This window comes from Panulirus ornatus, chromosome 11 (genome assembly GCF_036320965.1).
Source record: "Panulirus ornatus isolate Po-2019 chromosome 11, ASM3632096v1, whole genome shotgun sequence".
NCBI classification, from domain to species: domain Eukaryota; kingdom Metazoa; phylum Arthropoda; class Malacostraca; order Decapoda; family Palinuridae; genus Panulirus; species Panulirus ornatus.
Genome location: NC_092234.1, coordinates 58,596,790 through 58,618,598, shown reverse-complemented (window position 1 = coordinate 58,618,598; position 21,809 = coordinate 58,596,790). Strand labels below are relative to the sequence as shown.

Here is a 21,809-nt window from a genome sequence, read left to right as displayed (position 1 = left end):
TGCAAAATGACCGTTAAATCTTTCAAGTGACATTTGTTCCCTAAACAATAGCATGAATAACTCGGGATCACAAATTCATCTGCAGCGTATCATTAATTCATTACGGCACCTGTGGGAAACTGTACGTAGTGTTTCCTCTCACGTGATTGAGACAGGGAACACCTGCTCAGAATCAACGTTTTTCAGTTGTTTATTCAGCTTTTGACCTCATCAGATCCTTTAAAAGACCAATGTGAAATAACAATGAACGAGTCCTGGCGCCTCCGACTAAGGTATTATACGTGACGTCCAACTTTCAGGCAAATCGGCCCAAAAATCATGGCATTCCACAGCGCTGTTGATCAGTGGGAGGGAGGAACGCCGAAATCAACGTCCTCCTTCGTTACGGAGAGAGACACGACTGGCGTGGGCTTCCTGACCCAGGTGAATCCAGGAATAATATATCGAGAAAAACGAACAGGGAAATAAGAAACCTCTTGAATTTGTACAGCTTTATTACTATCGTCTCTCTCGTGCTCACAGTAAAAATGGATCGCCAAGACCAGTTGGTCGAGGTAGAGGCAGAGACTGCTTGAGCTGAGGCATCCCAGTGGCTGCTCTACTCTCCACCACCATCCTGTTGGCCATGCCACACCTGATCATACAAACGGCTGCTGTTCCTGACAAAGGCAAGCTATACTGCTGCTCCAACAATAACCGCGATGAATCCAGCAAATTTTGGAATAATGACCCAAGTGTTGGTGATGTGCCCTATGTAAACGTCGTAATGTTGGAGGATGTGACCCGTGTTAGGGGATGATTTTGGATGTGTTGTCACTTATCCCAGGGGGTGTCAAGAGCCTAAGTACCGACTCAGGGCCAAACAACCTCCTTCCTTCCATTCTCTGAAAGGGTGGGGATGGGGGTCGTCTCTCCTGATTTAACTCCTCTAAAAACACACTAAACCGAGTCTACATTAGGACAGTAACAAACTCATACACAAAACATCTGTAGTGTATCATTCTGAAACGATAACAGTTGGAAGACGAAAGTTATCACTCCACCTCTGCTGCAGGACTACAGTGGGATCTGCAAACAGGGGCTCAGGTCCGGCACCCTAGGCAGCAACCTCCCCCACCGGGCCTGACACGCTCCTGCAGGTGGGATGCAGGCCAGCCGGTAAAGAAGGTGCCCCTGACGAAGGAAGCGACCGACTCACAGGTGACCACCACCAGACACATCACCCTGCGTGCCACTCTTCATCAGTAGGCTGCTGCTCCCACAGTGCCCCAGCCCGCCCTTGTAACCAGACCATCTCCTAAACCTGACAAACCACAACATCCTCGGCCATTCAAGGACTTTCAGAAAATATGGGAAGTGATGGTAGCTGGAAGTGTAACGATTCCTCTATACACAGCAGGAAACTCTCCATACCTAAGTTAGAACTGCCAACGACTGTCCTCTACACCCAGCAACACCTGATGCTTTACACCACACCTCCACGGGGCAACATATGCAATGTTGTAAGACATTATAGCGCCCGTGCAAACATCACAGACAAGAAAAACGCATCTTCATTCTGTAGGTCTGACTCTGCAAGGCTTGACCTCACACACCCCAGCCTCCTTCCTCCACTGACAGTCCACACTCATCCCCATGCTCTATCCATCTACCCTTCCCTCAGATTCCTAATCTCGCTTTACTTATCTCACTCTAACACACACTGTATCAACGTCACATCTTATCTGTGATCTTTCCCCAATACATACATAACCTACACTCAAACCCTCTGTCTGTATCTATCTCACCTCATCTACTTCGACGATTCGAAAAATCATTTGATTCACTTCACAGATTTCACTTGGTCCTAATGCCAGCGATGACACAGTCACTTACCAGAACATCAGATTTTCGTCAGCAGAACTTCCCCTGAAGTGGCCATCACTGCCACGCTTTTCTCCTGTTTTCCTGTTTCTTAATACCCGAATAAACACTTTCATATATCAGCATTTTCTCGCACTGTCATACACACCTCCTATAGTATTTACAATGGTATTTACAATGAGGTTCAGTCGTAACGTATGACCTACATTTTGCAAGCCCTTGTAGCCCTGACGTGTCAGTTGTTAACGGTAATCCCCGCTCTGCCCTCCAGACAACCTTTACCTTGTTGTGTTGTGTTCAATGTTACTTAGTGAAAACTTCACATAGTAAACAGCAGCATTATCTCTCGTTTGACACGATTATCTAATAATATTAACATACTTCTCGTCAAACTGCACAACATACCATCTCATTTTATAACCCAAATGCATGAGTTATATCATCCGGTGTAATAAATCTTAGCCTGCAGGAGTTTGGTAAGGACCCGTAATGATCTATGATGGTTACATTAACCTAACCTTATTTAGAACATTGTTGTATAACTTAAAGTATCAACCCTTCCTCATGTAATCAGGACACTGAAGCTAATTGTGAATGAAAGCCATAATCGATATACCACATGTTAACATACACTCACGTTAAAAAGTCTTGTCACTTTTTGTGAAAGAATCTGACACTATGGACGACAAATTCTGAGAAATGCCGATTAGCCTAGCCTTACATTGGTACCACTGCTTTCACAAAACTCTAATATATCGATTGCTAGCGATATGATTTCCTGTCATTGCAATAACAAATGTTTGAATGGTTTTATATATCAATTGAAATAAGTATAAAGTGGGGCGGCCATTAATTTTACGGAAATTTGTTTCATTCACGCTTAACAACTACCGAAACAACACGAGTCGTTCTGATCATTTCAAAATTCATCAGACTCAACCGGGAAGATACTTTTGTTTTTTTAATATGTCTACAACAGCAAAACATACTCAAGACGTACACTACCGCACATATTCTGGTATAAAAATGCCAAAGTTTATTACTACCACACAGAGTATATTCTCACACTCCACAACTATAATATATAAAGTAAAAGGAAGTTATTCAATCACAGAACAGCAACAAGTCAAAAGAATATGTAGAGGGAAGATCATAACTCTTAGTCTTATAAACCCAGGACCATTTTACGAGGCTCCTGCAGCTCTATGGTTGCGCTGTAAGTAGTACCAGGGAAATGATGGACACTCGGAGTGACGAGTTCCTGGAGGGACGACACTGTAATCCTTCCGTCACTGGTGATGATGATATAGCCTCACTCATATTACCTTTCTATGGCGGTGTACCATCATATACAGACGGATTCCAGTAACATAAGAAAGGTCAAAGGTTATATATATATATATATATATATATATATATATATATATATATATATATATATATATATATATATATATTTCTTTTTCTTTCTTTCATACTATTCGCCATTTCCCGCGTCTGCGAGGTAGCGTTAAGAACAGAGGACTGGGCCCTAGAGGAAAAATCCTCACCTGGCTCCCTTCTCCGTTCCTTCCTTTGGAAAAAAAAAAAAAAAAAAAAAAAGAGAGGGGAGGATTTCCGGCCACCCGCTCCCTCCCCTTTTAGTCGCCTTCTACGACACGCAGGGAATACGTGGGAAGTATTCTTTCTCCCCTATCCCCAGGGATATATATATATATATATATATATATATATATATATATATATATATATATATATATATATAGGATTGTCAGACTCGCCTGGTTGAAATCACGTCAAGAAATTCTCACTCCAAAGAAGTCTTATTATTTCCCTGCCCCTGGACGTAGCGCAGCCTAGAGCAGCAGCAGTTCCAGATAAAAGGTTTCTGGGGAACTCCTGGGGTAAATGTGAAACAAAATTATACATAGTCTACTAATACACAAACCAATAGCTATGAACTAATGACAACACACATTAAACACGGGAGGACATACCAGTTACTATTATGATTTTCCTTCTTGTGTCAAGGTTGTGTTTGTGGAAGTGTATCAGGAGGTAGTGTAACTCACACAGTACTGCCCAACACTAACCAAAGTTACAGTGTTGCAGTATTGTTTTCACACTAATCATATCTCCACTATTAGGCAGTGTACGGTCCCTTTATAGTAAGTGTGAACTAGTAAATTGCAAACTTTTGTAATTTAGCTCATACATTATTCATCCTCCTGACAAAAGTAAATAACTAAGATACGTAAAGCGTGGTTTATAATGGTAAAGTAACTATTCTCAGATGTTGTTGCAACATAGTAGAACCCTAATCCTACACCACCTTTGAGTAATATATAAGATGGTAATACTGACCAGCCATAGCTATCAGTTCCTTACAACTGTAACATAATTTTACACTAAGCCTGAAAATTAAGCATTTTTTGCCAACATGTAATATGATGAATTACATCTTGAAATCTCAACATGAGCACATTATGCGCCAGTTATAAAATTCGGTTCACGAAATAGAAATATTTGTATACGTTCATTTATGCAAGGTTCTTGAGCAATAGTTTAGGCCAATGTTATATCATGTACCGCATTAAACTTAGGACATCTAATATCTATCTACTGACAAGCATCATCTACTAATGATGCTAAAATCTATTAACTACAGACGACTGGACGCGGTGGAAGCCTATTATTAGGTCTCCACACTTGGCCTCTGCCACAAACAACTAATTTGCTAACCCAGGCGTCCGCATTCTCGCCCACTTGATTAAGTTGTACATCCGAGTTTGTGAGCCTCATGTGTTATAGGATCATGTAACTTAACTTGCAGATGTATCTTGAACGCTTCAGCATCCCAGCAAAAGTAGGTCACCGGGACATAACGCCTCAGAGGCGAAACTCGAAATTGGAGATTACGTCGTCTGCTGGCTGCCAGCAGTTACCGCGGGCTCTCGGAAGCAGGAAACAAGCAAGCTCGGAGCGAGGTACCTCGATCGGTTCAAATTAAAATGAGTCAAACTGGGTAAACTTTGGAACTATTTCTCACATAAAGCCTAGTATAGTCTGATCGATCTGTTACCTTATATTTGACGCTAACAGTGTAACAAGAACCTATGAAATGCCAACTACCTATGTTACAAATATTTCACAGCATGAATGTACATAGTTCGATATATATATTATGAAGCCATTGAGCATGAAGGCAATATCCATATCTATATGCATCTTGACTATATCATCCTCAGCAGCACAGCAGCAGGTTGTTCTGTTTTACAACAGTATACGAATAAATATTGAGACGACATATGTTGCAAAGTATAACGAACAAAAATTTCAAAAGCTGTTGCTAAGTCCTTAAGGAATATTCATGTTTCGCCTGTAACACATCAGTATATTCTCTTCACTACCTATGTTCATCTTAATGTATTTACCAAATTAACAGACCACTGATCAATGCCTGAACTGTGTTCAAAAGGAGATACTGAAGGTTTGCTGCAAGCGAGATCAAGATGTGCTGGGCCGCTGAACAATATCCAACACTGGGGGTTAAGAAGTTGTGGGCCTGGGAAGTGTTGACAGCCAGCACCAGCAGATGATCATGTCGTGTGTCACCCGCCCAACCACCATGACCGTGTACACATAACTCCGGACACTTTCTGGAATGGACCGTTGTTCATTAATTTGTGCCTTGATGAAACACTTTATATCAATGAACTTCATTTACATTACAGCATCTCAGAACTTAATTCTAGTTAATACTCACTAATACTCACTGATGAGAAATCTAATGAAGTGATTTTTTGAAACGTAATCTACAACCTCAGTATTCATGCAAACATAATATCCATCTAATTTATGCAATACTAATTCCATACCTTCAGGACTTAACAGTGAGGCTGGAGGGGTCGCCACCACGTCTCCGGATAGTGAAACTTGAGCAGGTCGATGTCTTCCCTCGGAGCAGGGAGGGTGAGAGGCCCGAAGGGTCTCAGGGGCAGGGGCACGGCGGCCAGGTTGGGCGGGAAGCACTGAAGTGTCGGATGGGCGTCACAGTCTGGGGGCAACAGCCTCCGCCGCCAGCCAACACGCCTCAACATATGTACTCGAGCGTCCTCTTCAAAGAGCACCACCCGTACTGTCGGAGCCTCGAAGTTGCTCACTTCGGCTGATGAATTCCTGATGGTGTACTGACCTTCCGCTGAGCTGTACTCCAGCGTCAGTCCACGACGTCGGAAGGCCCGAAGCAGCTCAGCCTCATCGTGCACAGATACTTTCTCATTCAGGGCACAAAAATGGGCGTGAGCATCCCAGGGCAGCGGTCCAGACTCCTGTATTGCTCCCCATAAGGAATCAAAACACAGAAAATGTGTGATAGACAAACGTGACAAGAGGGTCGACACTGCAGACAATAACGGGTATAGTTCTCGCCTTTGTTCTTTTGACACTGTACAAGGGGGTTGTTCTTCTACCTCTTTATCATTTTCCATTAAAAATCTGGTGGTCATAACCATACCAAATACCACCAGCAACAAGAAGATCAATCCACGCTGGCGACTCCATGATCGACAACGTCGGCGGACTGACATCACAGTACATTTCATTATCATAACTATACTTCCACCTTCACTCTACTGTGGTTACGCCATTCATCACTAGAGATCACTGGTTACAGAAAGACAGCGTCTCCAGCAACTAACATCAGTGTGGCTGCATGACACGGCCGAAACAATGTTTGCTATGCCCGCCGACTCGTATCCGTTTTCTATGCTGGTTGTGAGAGAGGCAAGATATCCCGTTCTCTATCATTCAAAACATAAGGGCATGTCAGGTTAAAACTGTCTGCAGTTACAATCTCTTTTACTAGCACACTCAACCCTACATTTCACCTATCAAAAAGCTTCTCATCTTCCCTGCTTACCATTCACTACAAATCTATGATATTACACACTTCCATTGCAATCACTAGTTACCTTTACTTGACCCTCACCACTGTTGATAGTTTCAGTTCCACGAACCACTGGCAAGACATGGAAAAGAGATAGAACGTTAGTGCTGCAAGTGGTAATACATGTGCAAGAGAGGAGACAGGCACATAGGAAATAGGATTTGGAGTTAGGAGGGAGACGACATTGTGATCTATTGAATTAAACGTTAAACCGGCACACGAAAGCTTATGTAACCAAATATATAGTCTCTTCCTTAGAGACTAGCAAATCAACAAGGTTCGGTAGCCCAACGCACACTGGTGTATGTAAAGTACTTGCCCCACTGTCCACACACTGCACCAGGATACGTCTAATCACTTCAATAAATATGTACCATTAAATACTTGCCATATTTCATTATACAATCAACGCATTTTGCACTTTCCAAATAGAGTTTCAAGGAGAATGAGTAAACACTCATGTCGCTAATTTTCCTATTCCCTTCGTCATTTATCATCAGAATATGAAACAAGCTTTAAAGTCACATTTAAATGTAGTGTTTTAAAAGCTTTATTAATTTAAATAGATAATGAACATCCTAGTGAGGTAAGCTGCCCCTTCCATCCGTCACCATTAGATAACGTTATCATGGACTAATTCTACTGGGGTTTCCTCTTGCTAGCAAGCTGTTACACCGTATGTATGTATATTCATTCAAGTACATCGGTGAGGACCTTGATGGCGGAGTCAAACTAGTCACTCGTCTAAAAAATAACGAAACTCCTTAAAACATTGTTTTAGACGATGTTTGTCACACTCCTGCAGAAGAGCAGCATCTTTTCATGGAGTGTTTCATTCCAAAGATAACATCCAATTTCATAGGTCAATGTCCAAACGATGCTAGAAAAACCAAATATAATGGAACAGAGATGTCAACCATTATATAAGCAGTACGAGATAACCAGCAACTCATTCTTCCCATCGTTAGGTTGGCGAATACTAACGTATTCTACGTCATCACAGCCGTCATCACAGCCGTGAAACTTGAGATATATGTTCAATATCATCAGTTAAATGTCTTGCAGTTTACATGGTCACAACAGTTGTTAACATGGACACTATACGGTAACTACTTCTTTCACAGAATGTATGCTTATTCTCAGCCAGGTGTCAACATACCACGCTTCTTTCTCGATTCTTACATCAATTATATATATATATATATATATATATATATATATATATATATATATATATATATATATATATATATATATATATCCCGGTCTAGTGCATCAAAACTAGTAACACACTCACTCAGCTGCTCCCAAAACACTTGCCTCTCATGATCTTTCTTCTCATGCCCAGTTGCATATGCACCAATAATCACCCATCTCTCTCCATCCACTTTCAGTTTTACCCATATCAATCTAGAGTTTACTTTCTTACACTCCATCACATACTGTCACAACTCCTGTTTCAGGATCAGTGCTACTCCTTCCTTTGCTCTTGTCCTCTCACCAACCCCTGACTTTACTCCCAAAACATTCCCAAACCACTCTTCCCCTTTTCCATTCAGCTTCGTTTCATTCAGAGCCAAAACATCCAGGTACCTTTCCTCAAACATACTACCTATCTCTCTTTTTTCTCATCTTAGTCATATCCACACACATTTAGACACCCCAATCTGAGCCTTCGAGGAGGATGTGTATTCAATAATAGAAGATTCAATGATATTTCTCGCGGCACAGGAGTTGGAGTTAATAACTAAGATGGTATTACTCCAGTCAATACAATGATCATAATTTTGAAAATGATTACACGAGGTATTTTGTCCTGTTCTTATACCATATTTATGTTAAGTTAACAAAAAGACCTTTACCAGTCTACCCAACATAAAACTTATCACAATTTCTACATGGTACTATAGAGTACTTGTCACAGTTTCTATATGTTACTATAGAGTACTTATCAATTTATACATGGTACTACAGAGTACTTGTCACAATTTCTATATTTGTATAGAATACTTATCAATGTCTACATGGTACCATAGAGTACTTACCAATGTCTACATGGTACTATAAAGTACTCATCATAATTTCTATATGGTACTATAGAGTACCCTTAATGCAGAGTGCCATCCTTGTCAAACAAACAAAAAAAGGAATAGATGGCAAAAATAAGGAATTTCTAATTCTAAAAAAGGAATTTTGCAAAACGAAACTTACAACCAACCGCAATACAGGCTGCACTTTCAATACAGGAAATTGAATGTCCGTTGCTCAAGCTGTTATCTTCATTCGTTAATCTACATGTAGATAGTGCACAATTGTTCACTTTAAAACCAACGAAGTATCTAGTCAGTTGTTTCATTTTCGGTCCTCGAAGTGTCATCAGGTTCTAATGTTTTTTGTCCACACATATTCAGTACTGACTAGAGAGCTTTTTGTTATAAGCAATGGTTGACTGCTTGCATTTCTCCAGAAGCTCTTTCACTGAATTTCACTTGATGACTACTGTTTATATAGCCACAGCTATACACTTTGTGTGTGAGAAAATCTGATAACGTTTGTGTGCCAAGACTTGGGCTAAATTCAGAGTTTATCCTTACCAGACTAAAAAAAATCTCATCTTCAGCATTCCTGTGAGCAATTGACAGATAGCAAACAATTCTAGGAAGATGTATATACATCTACTCATAAAACTTGTCTCTTGTGAAATGGCCACCCACAACTCATCAGCTCTTTGATCAAGATATACACCTTCAAGCTGATCTATCTGGTAGTGAACACATTCAAACTCATCTATCTCCTCTTCCATGAAACGGAATTTCTTCACAAAGTAGAACATCGATGCAAACTTTGCATCCATTCTCTTCCTTGGCTCAGCAACACTGGCATTCTGAATCAGCTCATTCTTCAGGGGTTGGAACTTCTGGAGCACATAATCACATACACAAACCAAGTATTTCCTGACTGATGTGAAGAATTCTTCCCTCTGTTTTAATGAGAATGTTTTTGCTCTGAGAGATATCCTCATCTTGTCGTTGATAGCACTTTTCCCTAGAACTGCACATGTTCAGGTGGGGGAGAACTTGCAATCACTGAACCTACAGACTGATGTGATAACGTAACTTTCATGCTGGGGATTTGATTTTTCTAGCAATATTTTCGTTGTTACTCGTCATCTGCTCGAAAACATTAGTTAACTTTTAATACTTTGAAGAATAGCAATATATGGAAGGGAATTAGTAATTTCTTATCCACTTCTATATATGATAATTTTGCCCGGCTTTTTGAAGGCTCCAGAGGGCCTGGCCTAGGAGTAAGACCAGTCTGGTTACACCAGCTAAAGATATGGTGACACCGGCCAACAATGTTTGCGGTGATTTTCCCTAAATGGCCAGAAACTGGCCTATGTCCGACTTTTATTTAGTACACTGCATTAGTGCTTGTGTGCGCGATAAGAACGTACACTACATATTGAACAGTGCACCCCTGTGCACTTCCCATACATTACATACACATACGTGTACAATAATGAACATACTACCAGAAAAAAAATACTAAGAAAAATCATACCGCCATATTTCCCTCTAAAAAAAAAATGGCAAAAATGTAATGGTTGGCAGCTCTGCTTATACGTCTTTAGATGAATTCTCCAGCAAAAATGGGGGTTTATTAAATGCTTTTGCAAATTCAAGAAAACTTGTCCAGTCCTCTGCCAAGGAATAAACTTTTAAATCATTACCGAAAGTACTTTTTCCATGTTGGCTACATTTATGCAGTTGTTCTTGGTGTCTACCCACTTTCTCCAAGACTGTTAATCAATGCTACGTCCAGCTAACTGGTCTGTGTCGTCTATCGTTATTACCTTGGGTCCTCCTTTGTGTTTTGGCGTTTCATAAGCCAATTTCTCAATGTCTCCAATTTTGCTTCACCTCAACAATATCAATGGTTCTACTATTCCTGATTTTGTCTTTCTGAGGAACACAGTTGAAAGTCCATTTGGTCCAGGGGTTAAATTTTCTCTGATCTAGATCAACTGCTCTGATTAAATCACCTTCTGATATTTCAATATCTATAAATAGAATTTTTACATAATGGTTGTCTTCCATCATCCAGTTCCTGTTTGCATCCTGAGATGAATACAGACTTGTACTGTTCACAAATATCTGGCGTTTTCCCTTGACGTCATTTTCGTAATCCTCTCCCTGCCTCATCCTTTCAACAATGACTACTAGTCGAGACTGACGCTCAACCAGTGAGCATATTTTTTTTTTGTTTTGTTTTTTGCTTTTCAGAATATTTCATAAATAACTGATGAATATTCCTAATGAAGTGGGATACTTTCCTTTGTATTGGTGAGGTAGGGTGTTGACGGCGAGGGGAGAAGGGTTGGGGAGGCAGGCTGGCGGAGCGGTAGACGAATGATTGGGGGGGGGGGGGGGGGGGGGGGGGGGGGCGCTGGGAATACAGTTGACGTGGAAGGAGGGGGGGGGGAGGCAGGTGGTACTGTTGACAGGGGAAGAGAAGGCCCAGGCTGGCGGTACGGTTGACGGGGAGGGGAAGGGCCTAAGTTGGCGGAACGGTTGACGAGAGAGGGGGAGGGGCCCAGGCTGGCAGTATGGTTGACGGAGGAGGAAAAAGGCCCAGGTTGGCGGTAGAGTTGACGGGAGAAGGGGAGGCCACAGGTTGACGGGGAAGGGCCCAAGCTGGCGGTAACTTAACGGGGGAAAAGATTTGGCTGAAGGTACAGTTGAAGGAGAGGGGCTCAGGCCAGGACAACTGATGGGGAGGGACAGGGCCCAGGCTGGCGGGACGATTGACAGAGGAGGGGGAGGTCCCAGGCTTACTGAGAGAGGGAGGGCCCCAGGCTGGTGGTACGTCGAAGGAGCAGAGCTCAGGCTGGCAGTTCGGTTGATGGAAGAGGGGACGAGCTGATGAAACGTTTGATGGTGGAGGGCCCAGGTAGGTGGATCAGTTCACAGGGGAGGAGGAGGAGGACCCAGACTGGCAGGATAGGTGATGAGGGAGGGCCTTGTATAGTGGTATGTTGACAGGGTTGGGTCTAGGCTGGTGGTGCAGTTAACAGGGAGAGCCTAGCCTGGTGGAGCGGTTGACAGAAAAGAGCCTAGGCTAGCACATCAGTTGACGGAGGTCCTAGGTTGGCAGTATGGTTGATGGAGGAAGTTCTAGGATGGCGGTAAGGTTGGTGGAGGTTCTAGGTTGGCAGTGCGGTTTATGGAGGTCCTAGGTTGGTGGTACAATTGACGGGTGGGTAGGAGAGCCCAAGCCGAAGGTATGGTTGACAGGAAGGGAGACAGCCTAGGTTGGAGGGACGGTTGACTGGGGAGGGCCCAGGCAGGTGGGATGGGCCCAAGCAGGTGGGATGGTTGACAGTGGAGGGGGAGGCCCCAGCTTGGCAGGAACATTGATGGGGAAGGGATCCAAGCCGGAGGGATGGTTGATGGGGAAGGGCTCAGGCTGGCGGTATGAATGTTCCTTCTACAATGTACATACATCATGGATATGTTTGTTCCTACATGTTTTAATTTCATTTTACAACCAAATAAACACATTACACTGTATTTACCCATAATTGATTCTACATATTCCACTAACACTTGCATATAATATAAATACAGATAGCAATATTAACATGACCAAATGAAAAATGTTTTAATATAAAACATACATAACAAATAGTTTCTTTTACCAAATTCATTAGGATACTTGTCACATAAACCTACCTTCCCACAAGGATGATGCAATCATGCTCCCTTTGATGACTCAATTACTAAGATGCAAGACAAAATGTTCAAACTCTACTGCTGGGTTTCCAATGATCTCTATGGTCAAGAAATGGAATCATAGACCAAATGAAAAGTTAAACATAAGTGAAAAAAATTAAAGCATCAACTAAAGTTGGCCGCCGTTTAAAAGTGCATTCTCGGATTTCTTGTTATTTGTACGTGAATTGTATGCAAATTGTAACTTTAGGGTTCTCCCAGAAAGATAAATAGATGATGAGATATACAGATAGATAGACGAGTGAACAGATATGATATATAGATAGATAAGTGGGTGGATGGACTAATGAATATACAGATAAACAGGCAGATAATTGGATAGACCATGAACCCCTTTGGCGGTGCTCCTACAGCTTCAAGTCTGTGCTACAATCACGAGCAGGGAAAGGATGCACTCCTTTAGAATACGGAATTTTTTGACGAGAATGTACTCCTTTTCATCCACTGACAATGATAAAACCTTATCGAAGGTGAAATTTCACTCCCAGCATAACCACATGCCGGACTTTATTAATATGTTTTTATATTATACTTTGTTGCTGTCTCCCGCGTTAGTGACGTAGCGCAAAAAACAGACAAAAGAATGGCCCAACCCACCCACATACACATGTATATACATACACGTCCACACACACACACACACACATATACATACCTATACTTTTCAACGTATACATATAATACATAATCAGACATGCAGATGTACACATTTAGATAATTCAGTCTTGCTGCCTTTATTCATTCCTGTCGCCACCCCGCCACACATGAAATCACAAACCCCTCCTCCAGCATGTGCGCGGGGTAGCACTAGGACAAGACAACAAAGGCCACATTCATTCACACTCAGTCTCTAGCTGTCATGTATAATGCACCGAAACCATAGCTCCCTTTCCACATCCAGGCCCCACAAAACTTTCCATGGTTTACCCCAGACACTTCACATGCCCTGGTTCAATCCATTGACAGCATGTCCACCCCGGCATACAACATCGTTCCAATTCACTCTATTCCTTGCACACCTTTCACTCTCCTACATGTTCAGGCCCCAATCGCTCAAAATCTTTTTCACTCCATCTTTCCACCTCCAATTTGGTCTCCCACTTCTCGTTCCCTCCACCTCTGACACACGTATCCTCTTTGTCAATCCTTCCCGACTCATTCTTTCCATGTGACCAAACCATTTCAAAACACCCCTTTTGCTCTTTCAACCACACTCATTTTATTACCACACATCTCTCTTACCTTTCATTACTTACTCGAACAAACCACTTCACACCACATATTGTCCTTAAACATTTCATTTCCAACACATCCACCCTCCTCTGCACAACTCTATCTATAGCCCAAGCCTCGCAACCATATAACATTGTTGGAACCACTATTCCTTCAAACATTCCCAATTTTGCTTTCAGAGATAATGTTCTCACCTTCCACACATTTTTCAATGCTCCCAGAACTTTTGCCCCCTCCCCCACCCTGTAACTCACTTCCACTTCCATGGTTCCATCCGCTGCCAAATCCGCTCCCAGATATCTAAAACTTCGCTTCCTCCAGTTTTTCTCCATTCAAACTTACCTACCAACTGTCTTGTCCCTCAACCCTACTGTACCTAATAACCTTGCTCTTATTCACATTTACTCTCAGCTTTCTTCTTTCACACACTTCCAAACTCAGTCACCATCTTCTGCAGTTTCTCACACGAATCAGCCATCAGCGCTATATCATCAGCGAACAACAACTGACTCGCTTCCCAAGCTCTCTCATCCACAAGAGACTGCATACTTGCCCCTCTTTCCAAAACTCTTGCATTCACCTCCCTAACAGTCCCATCCATAAAAAAATTAAACAACCATGGAGACGTCACACACCCCTGCCGCAAACCAACATTCACTGGGAACCAATCACTTTCCTTTCTTCCTACTCATACACATGCCTTACATCCTCGATAAAAACTTTTCACTGCTTCTAACAACTTGCCTTCCACACCATATATTCTTAATGCCTTCCACAGAGCATCTCTATAAACTCTATCATATGCCTTCTCCAGATCCATAAATCCTACATACCAATCCATTTGCTTTTCTAAGAATTTCTCACATACAATCTTCAAAGCAAACACCTGATCCACACATCCTCTACCACTTTTGAAACCACACTGCTCTTCCCTAGTCTGATGCTCTGTACATTCTTTCACCCTCTCAATCAATACCCTCCCATAAAACTTCCCAGGAATACTCAACAAACTTATACCTCTGTAGTTTGAGCACTCACCGTTATCCCCTTTGCCTTTGTGCAACGGCACTATGCATGCATTCTGCCAATCTTCAGGCACCTCACCACAAGTCACAGATACATTGAATATCCTTACCAACCAGTCAACAACACAGTCATCCCCTTTTTTATTAACTTCCACTGCAATACCATCTAAACCCGCTGCCTTCCCGGCTTTCATCTTCCACAGAGCTTTTAATATCTCTTCTCTGTTTACTAAATCATTATATATATATATATATATATATATATATATATATATATATATATATATATATATATATATATAAGTACACATGAGGGGGGAGGGGGATGGTATTCCATATGTGGCGAGGTGGCGATGGAAATGAATAAAGGCAGACAGTGTGAATTGTGTGCATAGGTATATATGTATGTGTCTGTGTGTATATATATGTGTACATTGAGATTTATAGGTATGTATATTTGCGTGTGTGGACGTGTATGTATATACATGTGTATGGGGGTGGGTTGGGCCATTTCTTTCGTCTGTTTCCTTGCGCTACCTCGCAAACGCGGGAGACAGCGACAAAGCAAAATAAAATAAATAAAATGTATATGTTGAAATGTGTTGGTATGTATATGTGCGTGTGTGGGCGTTTATGTATATACATGTGTATGTGGGTGGGTTAGGCCATTCTTTCTTCTGTTTCCTTGCGCTACCTCGCTAACGCGGGAGACAGCATCAAAGTATAAATAAATAAATAAATAAATATATATATATATATATATATATATATATATATATATATATATATATATCCCTGGGGATAGGGGATTAAGAATACTTCCCACGTATTCCCTGCGTGTTGTAGAAGGCGACTAAAAGGGGAGGGAGGGGGGGGGCTGGAAATCCTCCCCTCTCGTTTTTTTTCTTTTTAATTTTTCAAAAGAAGGAACAGAGAAGGGGGCCAAGTGAGGATATTTCACAAAGGCCCAGTCCTCTGTTCTTAACGCTACCTCGCTAACGCGGGACATGGCGAATAGTTTGAAAAAAATAATATATATATATATATTTTTTTTTTTTTTGCTTTGTCGCTGTCTCCCGCGTTTGCGAGGTAGCGCAAGGAAACAGACGAAAGAAATGGCCCAACCCACCCCCATACACATGTATATACATACACGTCCACACACGCAAATATACATACCTACACAGCTTTCCATGGCTTTACCCCAGACGCTTCACATGCCCTGATTCAATCCACTGACAGCACGTCAACCCTGGTATACCACATCGATCCAATTCACTCTATTCCTTGCCCTCCTTTCAGAGATGCTCTGTGGAAGGTATTAAGAATATATGGTGTGGGAGGCAAGTTGTTAGAAGCAGTGAAAAGTTTTTATCGAGGATGTAAGGCATGTGTACGTGTAGGAAGAGAGGAAAGTGATTGGTTCTTAGTGAATGTAGGTTTGCGGCAGGGGTGTGTGATGTCTCCATGGTTGTTTAATTTGTTTATGGATGAGGTTGTTAGGGAGGTGAATGCAAGAGTTTTGGAAAGAGGGGCAAGTATGAAGTCTGTTGGGGATGAGAGAGCTTGGGAAGTGAGTCAGTTGTTGTTCGCTGATGATACAGCGCTGGTGGCTGATTCATGTGAGAAACTGCAGAAGCTGGTGACTGAGTTTGGTAAAGTGTGTGAAAGAAGAAAGTTAAGAGTAAATGTGAATAAGAGCAAGGTTATTAGGTACAGTAGGGTTGAGGGTCAAGTCAATTGGGAGGTAAGTTTGAATGGAGAAAAACTGGAGGAAGTAAAGTGTTTTAGATATCTGGGAGTGGATCTGGCAGCGGATGGAACCATGCAAGCGGAAGTGGATCATATGGTGGGGGAGGGGGCGAAAATTCTGGGAGCCTTGAAGAATGTGTGGAAGTCGAGAACATTATCTCGGAAAGCAAAAATGGGTATGTTTGAAGGAATAGTGGTTCCAACAATGTTGTATGGTTGCGAGGCATGGGCTATGGATAGAGTTGTGCGCAGGAGGATGGATGTGCTGGAAATGAGATGTTTGAGGACAATGTGTGGTGTGAGGTGGTTTGATCGAGTAAGTAACGTAAGGGTAAGAGAGATGTGTGGAAATAAAAAGAACGTGGTTGAGAGAGCAGAAGAGGGTGTTTTGAAATGGTTTGGGCACATGGAGAGAATGAGTGAGGAAAGATTGACCAAGAGGATATATGTGTCGGAGGTGGAGGGAACGAGAGAAGTGGGAGACCAAATTGGAGGTGGAAAGATAGAGTGAAAAAGATTTTGTGTAATCGGGGCCTGAACATGCAGGAGGGTGAAAGGAGGGCAAGGAATAGAGTGAATTGGATCGATGTGGTATACCGGGGTTGACGTGCTGTCAGTGGATTGAATCAGGGCATGTGAAGCGTCTGGGGTAAACCATGGAAAGCTGTGTAGGTATGTATATTTGCGTGTGTGGGCGTATGTATATACATGTGTATGGGGGTGGGTTGGGCCATTTCTTTCGTCTGTTTCCTTGCGCTACCTCGCAAACGCGGGAGACAGCGACAAAGCAAAAAAAAAAAAAAAAAAAAAAAAAAAAAAAAATATATATATATATATATATATATATATATATATATATATATATATATATATATATATATATATATACCGGGGTCGATGTGTGAAGCATCTGGGGTAAACCATGGAAAGTTTCTGTGGGGCCTGGATGTGGAAAGGGAGCTGTGGTTTCAGTGCATTATACATGACAGCTAGAGACTGAGTGTGAATGAATGTGGCCTTTGTTGTCTTTTCCTTGCGACCTTGCGCTCATGTAGGGTGAGGGGATTGTTATTTCACAAGTGGCAGGGTGGCAATGGGAATGAATAAAGGCAGACAGTATGAATTATGTACATGTGTATATATGTATGTCTATGGGTGTATATATATGTATACGTTGAGATGTATAGGTATGTATATTTGCGTGTGTGGACATGTATGTGGGTGGGTTGGGCCATTCTTCGTCTGTTTCCTTGCGCTATCTCGCTAATGCAGGACAGCGCCAAAGTATAATAAATAAATATAAATGAAAAAATGAGATAGGAGGATTTCCAGCCCCTCACTCCCTCCCCTTTTAGTCGCCTTCCATGACACACAGGGAATACATGGGAAGTATTCTTTCTCCCCTATCCCCAAGGATATGTATATATGTCATTTCCTGACACTATCTCGCCCTACAAGAAACAGCTTCCAAGGTTTACCCTATATGTTTCACCTGCACAGGTTCAGTCCACTGACAGCACATTGACCCCAGTACACCACATGGTTCCATTTCACTCTATTCCTTGCATGCCTTTCACCCTTCTGTATGTTCAGGCCCCAATCGCTCAAAATCTTTTTTCACTCCATCCTTCCACCTCTGATGTGGTCTCCCACATCTACCTTTGACACATACATCCCACATCTACCTTTGACACATACATCCTCTTTGTCAACCTTTCCTCACTCATTAGCTCCATATGTCCAAAATTTCAACACACCCTCTTCTATTCTCTCAACCCACTCTTTTTATTACCACACATCTCTCTTACCCTTTCATTACTTACCTGATCAAGCCACCTCACACCACATATTGCTCTCAAACATTTCATTTCCTACACATCCACCCTCCTCCACACAACTCTATAATATTGTTGTAACTACTACTCCTTCAAAAATACCCATTTTTGCTCTCCGAGATAACCTTCTCTCTTTCCACAGAATCTTCATCGCTCCCAGAACCTTCGCCCCCTCACACAACCTATGACTTACTAACCTATGACTTACTTCCACTTACATGGTTCCATTCTCTGCTAAGTCCACTCCTAGATATCAAAAACATTTCACTTTCTCCAATTTTTCTCCATTCAAACTTATATCCCAAATAACTTGTCCCTCAACCCTGCTAAACCTAATAGCCTTGCCCTTATTCACATTTACTCTCAACTCTCTCACTTAACACTTTTCCAAATTCAGTCACCAACTTCCGCAGTTTCACTCAAATCAGCCACCAGTGCTGTATCATCGGCGAACAACAATCGACTCACTTCCCAAGCCCTCTCATCCCCAACAGACTGACACTTGCCCCTCTCTCAGACTCTTGCATTTACTTCCCTAACTAGCCCATCCATAAATCAAACAACCATAGGGACATCACACACCCCTGCCGCAGAATGACCTTCAATGGGAACCAATCACTCTCTTCTCTTCTTACTCATACATATGCCTTGCACCCTGGATAAAAACTTCACACTGCTTCGGCTAACTTATCTCCCACATCATATGTTCTTAAAACCTTCCACAAAGCATCTCTGTCAACCCTAGCATATGCTTTCTCCAGATCCATAAATGCTACATACAAATCCATCTGTTTTTCTAAGTATTTCTCATATATTATTCAAAGTAAAGACCTGATCCACACATCCTCTACCTCTTCAAAAACCACACTACTCTTTCCCAATCTGATGCTCTGTACATGCCTTCACCCTCTCAATCAATACTCTCCCAAAAAATTTTCCAAGAATAGTCAACAAACTTATGCCTCTGTACTTGGAACACTCACCTTTATCCCCTTTGCTTTTGTACAATGGCACTAAACATAAATTCCACCAATCCTCAGGCACATCACCATGATCTATACATACATTGAATATCCTTACCAACCAGTCAACAACACAGTCATCCCCTTTTTTATTAACTTCCACTGCAATACCATCTAAACCCGCTGCCTTCCCGGCTTTCATCTTCCACAAAGCTTTTAATATCTCTTCTCTGTTTACTAAATCATTATATATATATATATATATATATATATATATATATATATATATATATATATATATATATATATATATAAGTACACATGAGGGGGGAGGGGGATGGTATTCCATATGTGGCGAGGTGGCGATGGAAATGAATAAAGGCAGACAGTGTGAATTGTGTGCATAGGTATATATGTATGTCTGTGTGTATATATATGTGTACATTGAGATTTACAGGTATGTATATTTGCGTGTGTGGACGTGTATGTATATACATGTGTATGGGGGTGGGTTGGGCCATTTCTTTCGTCTGTTTCCTTGCGCTACCTCGCAAACGCGGGAGACAGCGACAAAGCAAAATAAAATAAATAAAATGTATATGTTGAAATGTGTTGGTATGTATATGTGCGTGTGTGGGCGTTTATGTATATACATGTGTATGTGGGTGGGTTAGGCCATTCTTTCTTCTGTTTCCTTGCGCTACCTCGCTAACGCGGGAGACAGCATCAAAGTATAAATAAATAAATAAATATATATATATATATATATATATATATATATATATATATATATATATATATATATCCCTGGGGATAGGGGATTAAGAATACTTCCCACGTATTCCCTGCGTGTTGTAGAAGGCGACTAAAAGGGGAGGGAGCGGGGGGCTGGAAATCCTCCCCTCTCGTTTTTTTTCTTTTTAATTTTTCAAAAGAAGGAACAGAGAAGGGGGCCAAGTGAGGATATTTCACAAAGGCCCAGTCCTCTGTTCTTAACGCTACCTCGCTAACGCGGGACATGGCGAATAGTTTGAAAAAAATAATATATATATATATATTTTTTTTTTTTTTGCTTTGTCGCTGTCTCCCGCGTTTGCGAGGTAGCGCAAGGAAACAGACGAAAGAAATGGCCCAACCCACCCCCATACACATGTATATACATACACGTCCACACACGCAAATATACATACCTACACAGCTTTCCATGGCTTACCCCAGACGCTTCACATGCCCTGATTCAATCCACTGACAGCACGTCAACCCTGGTATACCACATCGATCCAATTCACTCTATTCCTTGCCCTCCTTTCAGAGATGCTCTGTGGAAGGTATTAAGAATATATGGTGTGGGAGGCAAGTTGTTAGAAGCAGTGAAAAGTTTTTATCGAGGATGTAAGGCATGTGTACGTGTAGGAAGAGAGGAAAGTGATTGGTTCTTAGTGAATGTAGGTTTGCGGCAGGGGTGTGTGATGTCTCCATGGTTGTTTAATTTGTTTATGGATGAGGTTGTTAGGGAGGTGAATGCAAGAGTTTTGGAAAGAGGGGCAAGTATGAAGTCTGTTGGGGATGAGAGAGCTTGGGAAGTGAGTCAGTTGTTGTTCGCTGATGATACAGCGCTGGTGGCTGATTCATGTGAGAAACTGCAGAAGCTGGTGACTGAGTTTGGTAAAGTGTGTGAAAGAAGAAAGTTAAGAGTAAATGTGAATAAGAGCAAGGTTATTAGGTACAGTAGGGTTGAGGGTCAAGTCAATTGGGAGGTAAGTTTGAATGGAGAAAAACTGGAGGAAGTAAAGTGTTTTAGATATCTGGGAGTGGATCTGGCAGCGGATGGAACCATGCAAGCGGAAGTGGATCATAGGGTGGGGGAGGGGGCGAAAATTCTGGGAGCCTTGAAGAATGTGTGGAAGTCGAGAACATTATCTCGGAAAGCAAAAATGGGTATGTTTGAAGGAATAGTGGTTCCAACAATGTTGTATGGTTGCGAGGTATGGGCTATGGATAGAGTTGTGCGCAGGAGGATGGATGTGCTGGAAATGAGATGTTTGAGGACAATGTGTGGTGTGAGGTGGTTTGATCGAGTAAGTAACGTAAGGGTAAGAGAGATGTGTGGAAATAAAAAGAACGTGGTTGAGAGAGCAGAAGAGGGTGTTTTGAAATGGTTTGGGCACATGGAGAGAATGAGTGAGGAAAGATTGACCAAGAGGATATATGTGTCGGAGGTGGAGGGAACGAGAAGTGGGAGACCAAATTGGAGGTGGAAAGATGGAGTGAAAAAGATTTTGTGTAATCGGGGCCTGAACATGCAGGAGGGTGAAAGGAGGGCAAGGAATAGAGTGAATTGGATCGATGTGGTATACCGGGGTTGACGTGCTGTCAGTGGATTGAATCAGGGCATG

At 41.9% G+C, this 21,809-nt stretch overlaps 1 protein-coding gene across 1 annotated transcript in view; it reads right to left on the bottom strand.

Moving 5' to 3' along the window:
* Positions 1-476: 476 nt before the first annotated feature.
* LOC139751575 (trehalase-like) overlaps positions 477-21,809 on the bottom strand; it is a 49,412-nt gene continuing 28,079 nt past the window's right edge. The window contains exons 2-3 of the mRNA XM_071667158.1: positions 5,742-6,883; positions 477-5,522 (exon numbers count right to left, since the gene is read on the bottom strand). Of these exons, the coding sequence (XP_071523259.1) occupies positions 5,751-6,473 (723 nt within the window). The 5' untranslated portion in view covers positions 6,474-6,883 and the 3' untranslated portion in view covers positions 477-5,522; positions 5,742-5,750. The remainder of the gene's footprint in view (positions 5,523-5,741; positions 6,884-21,809) is intronic.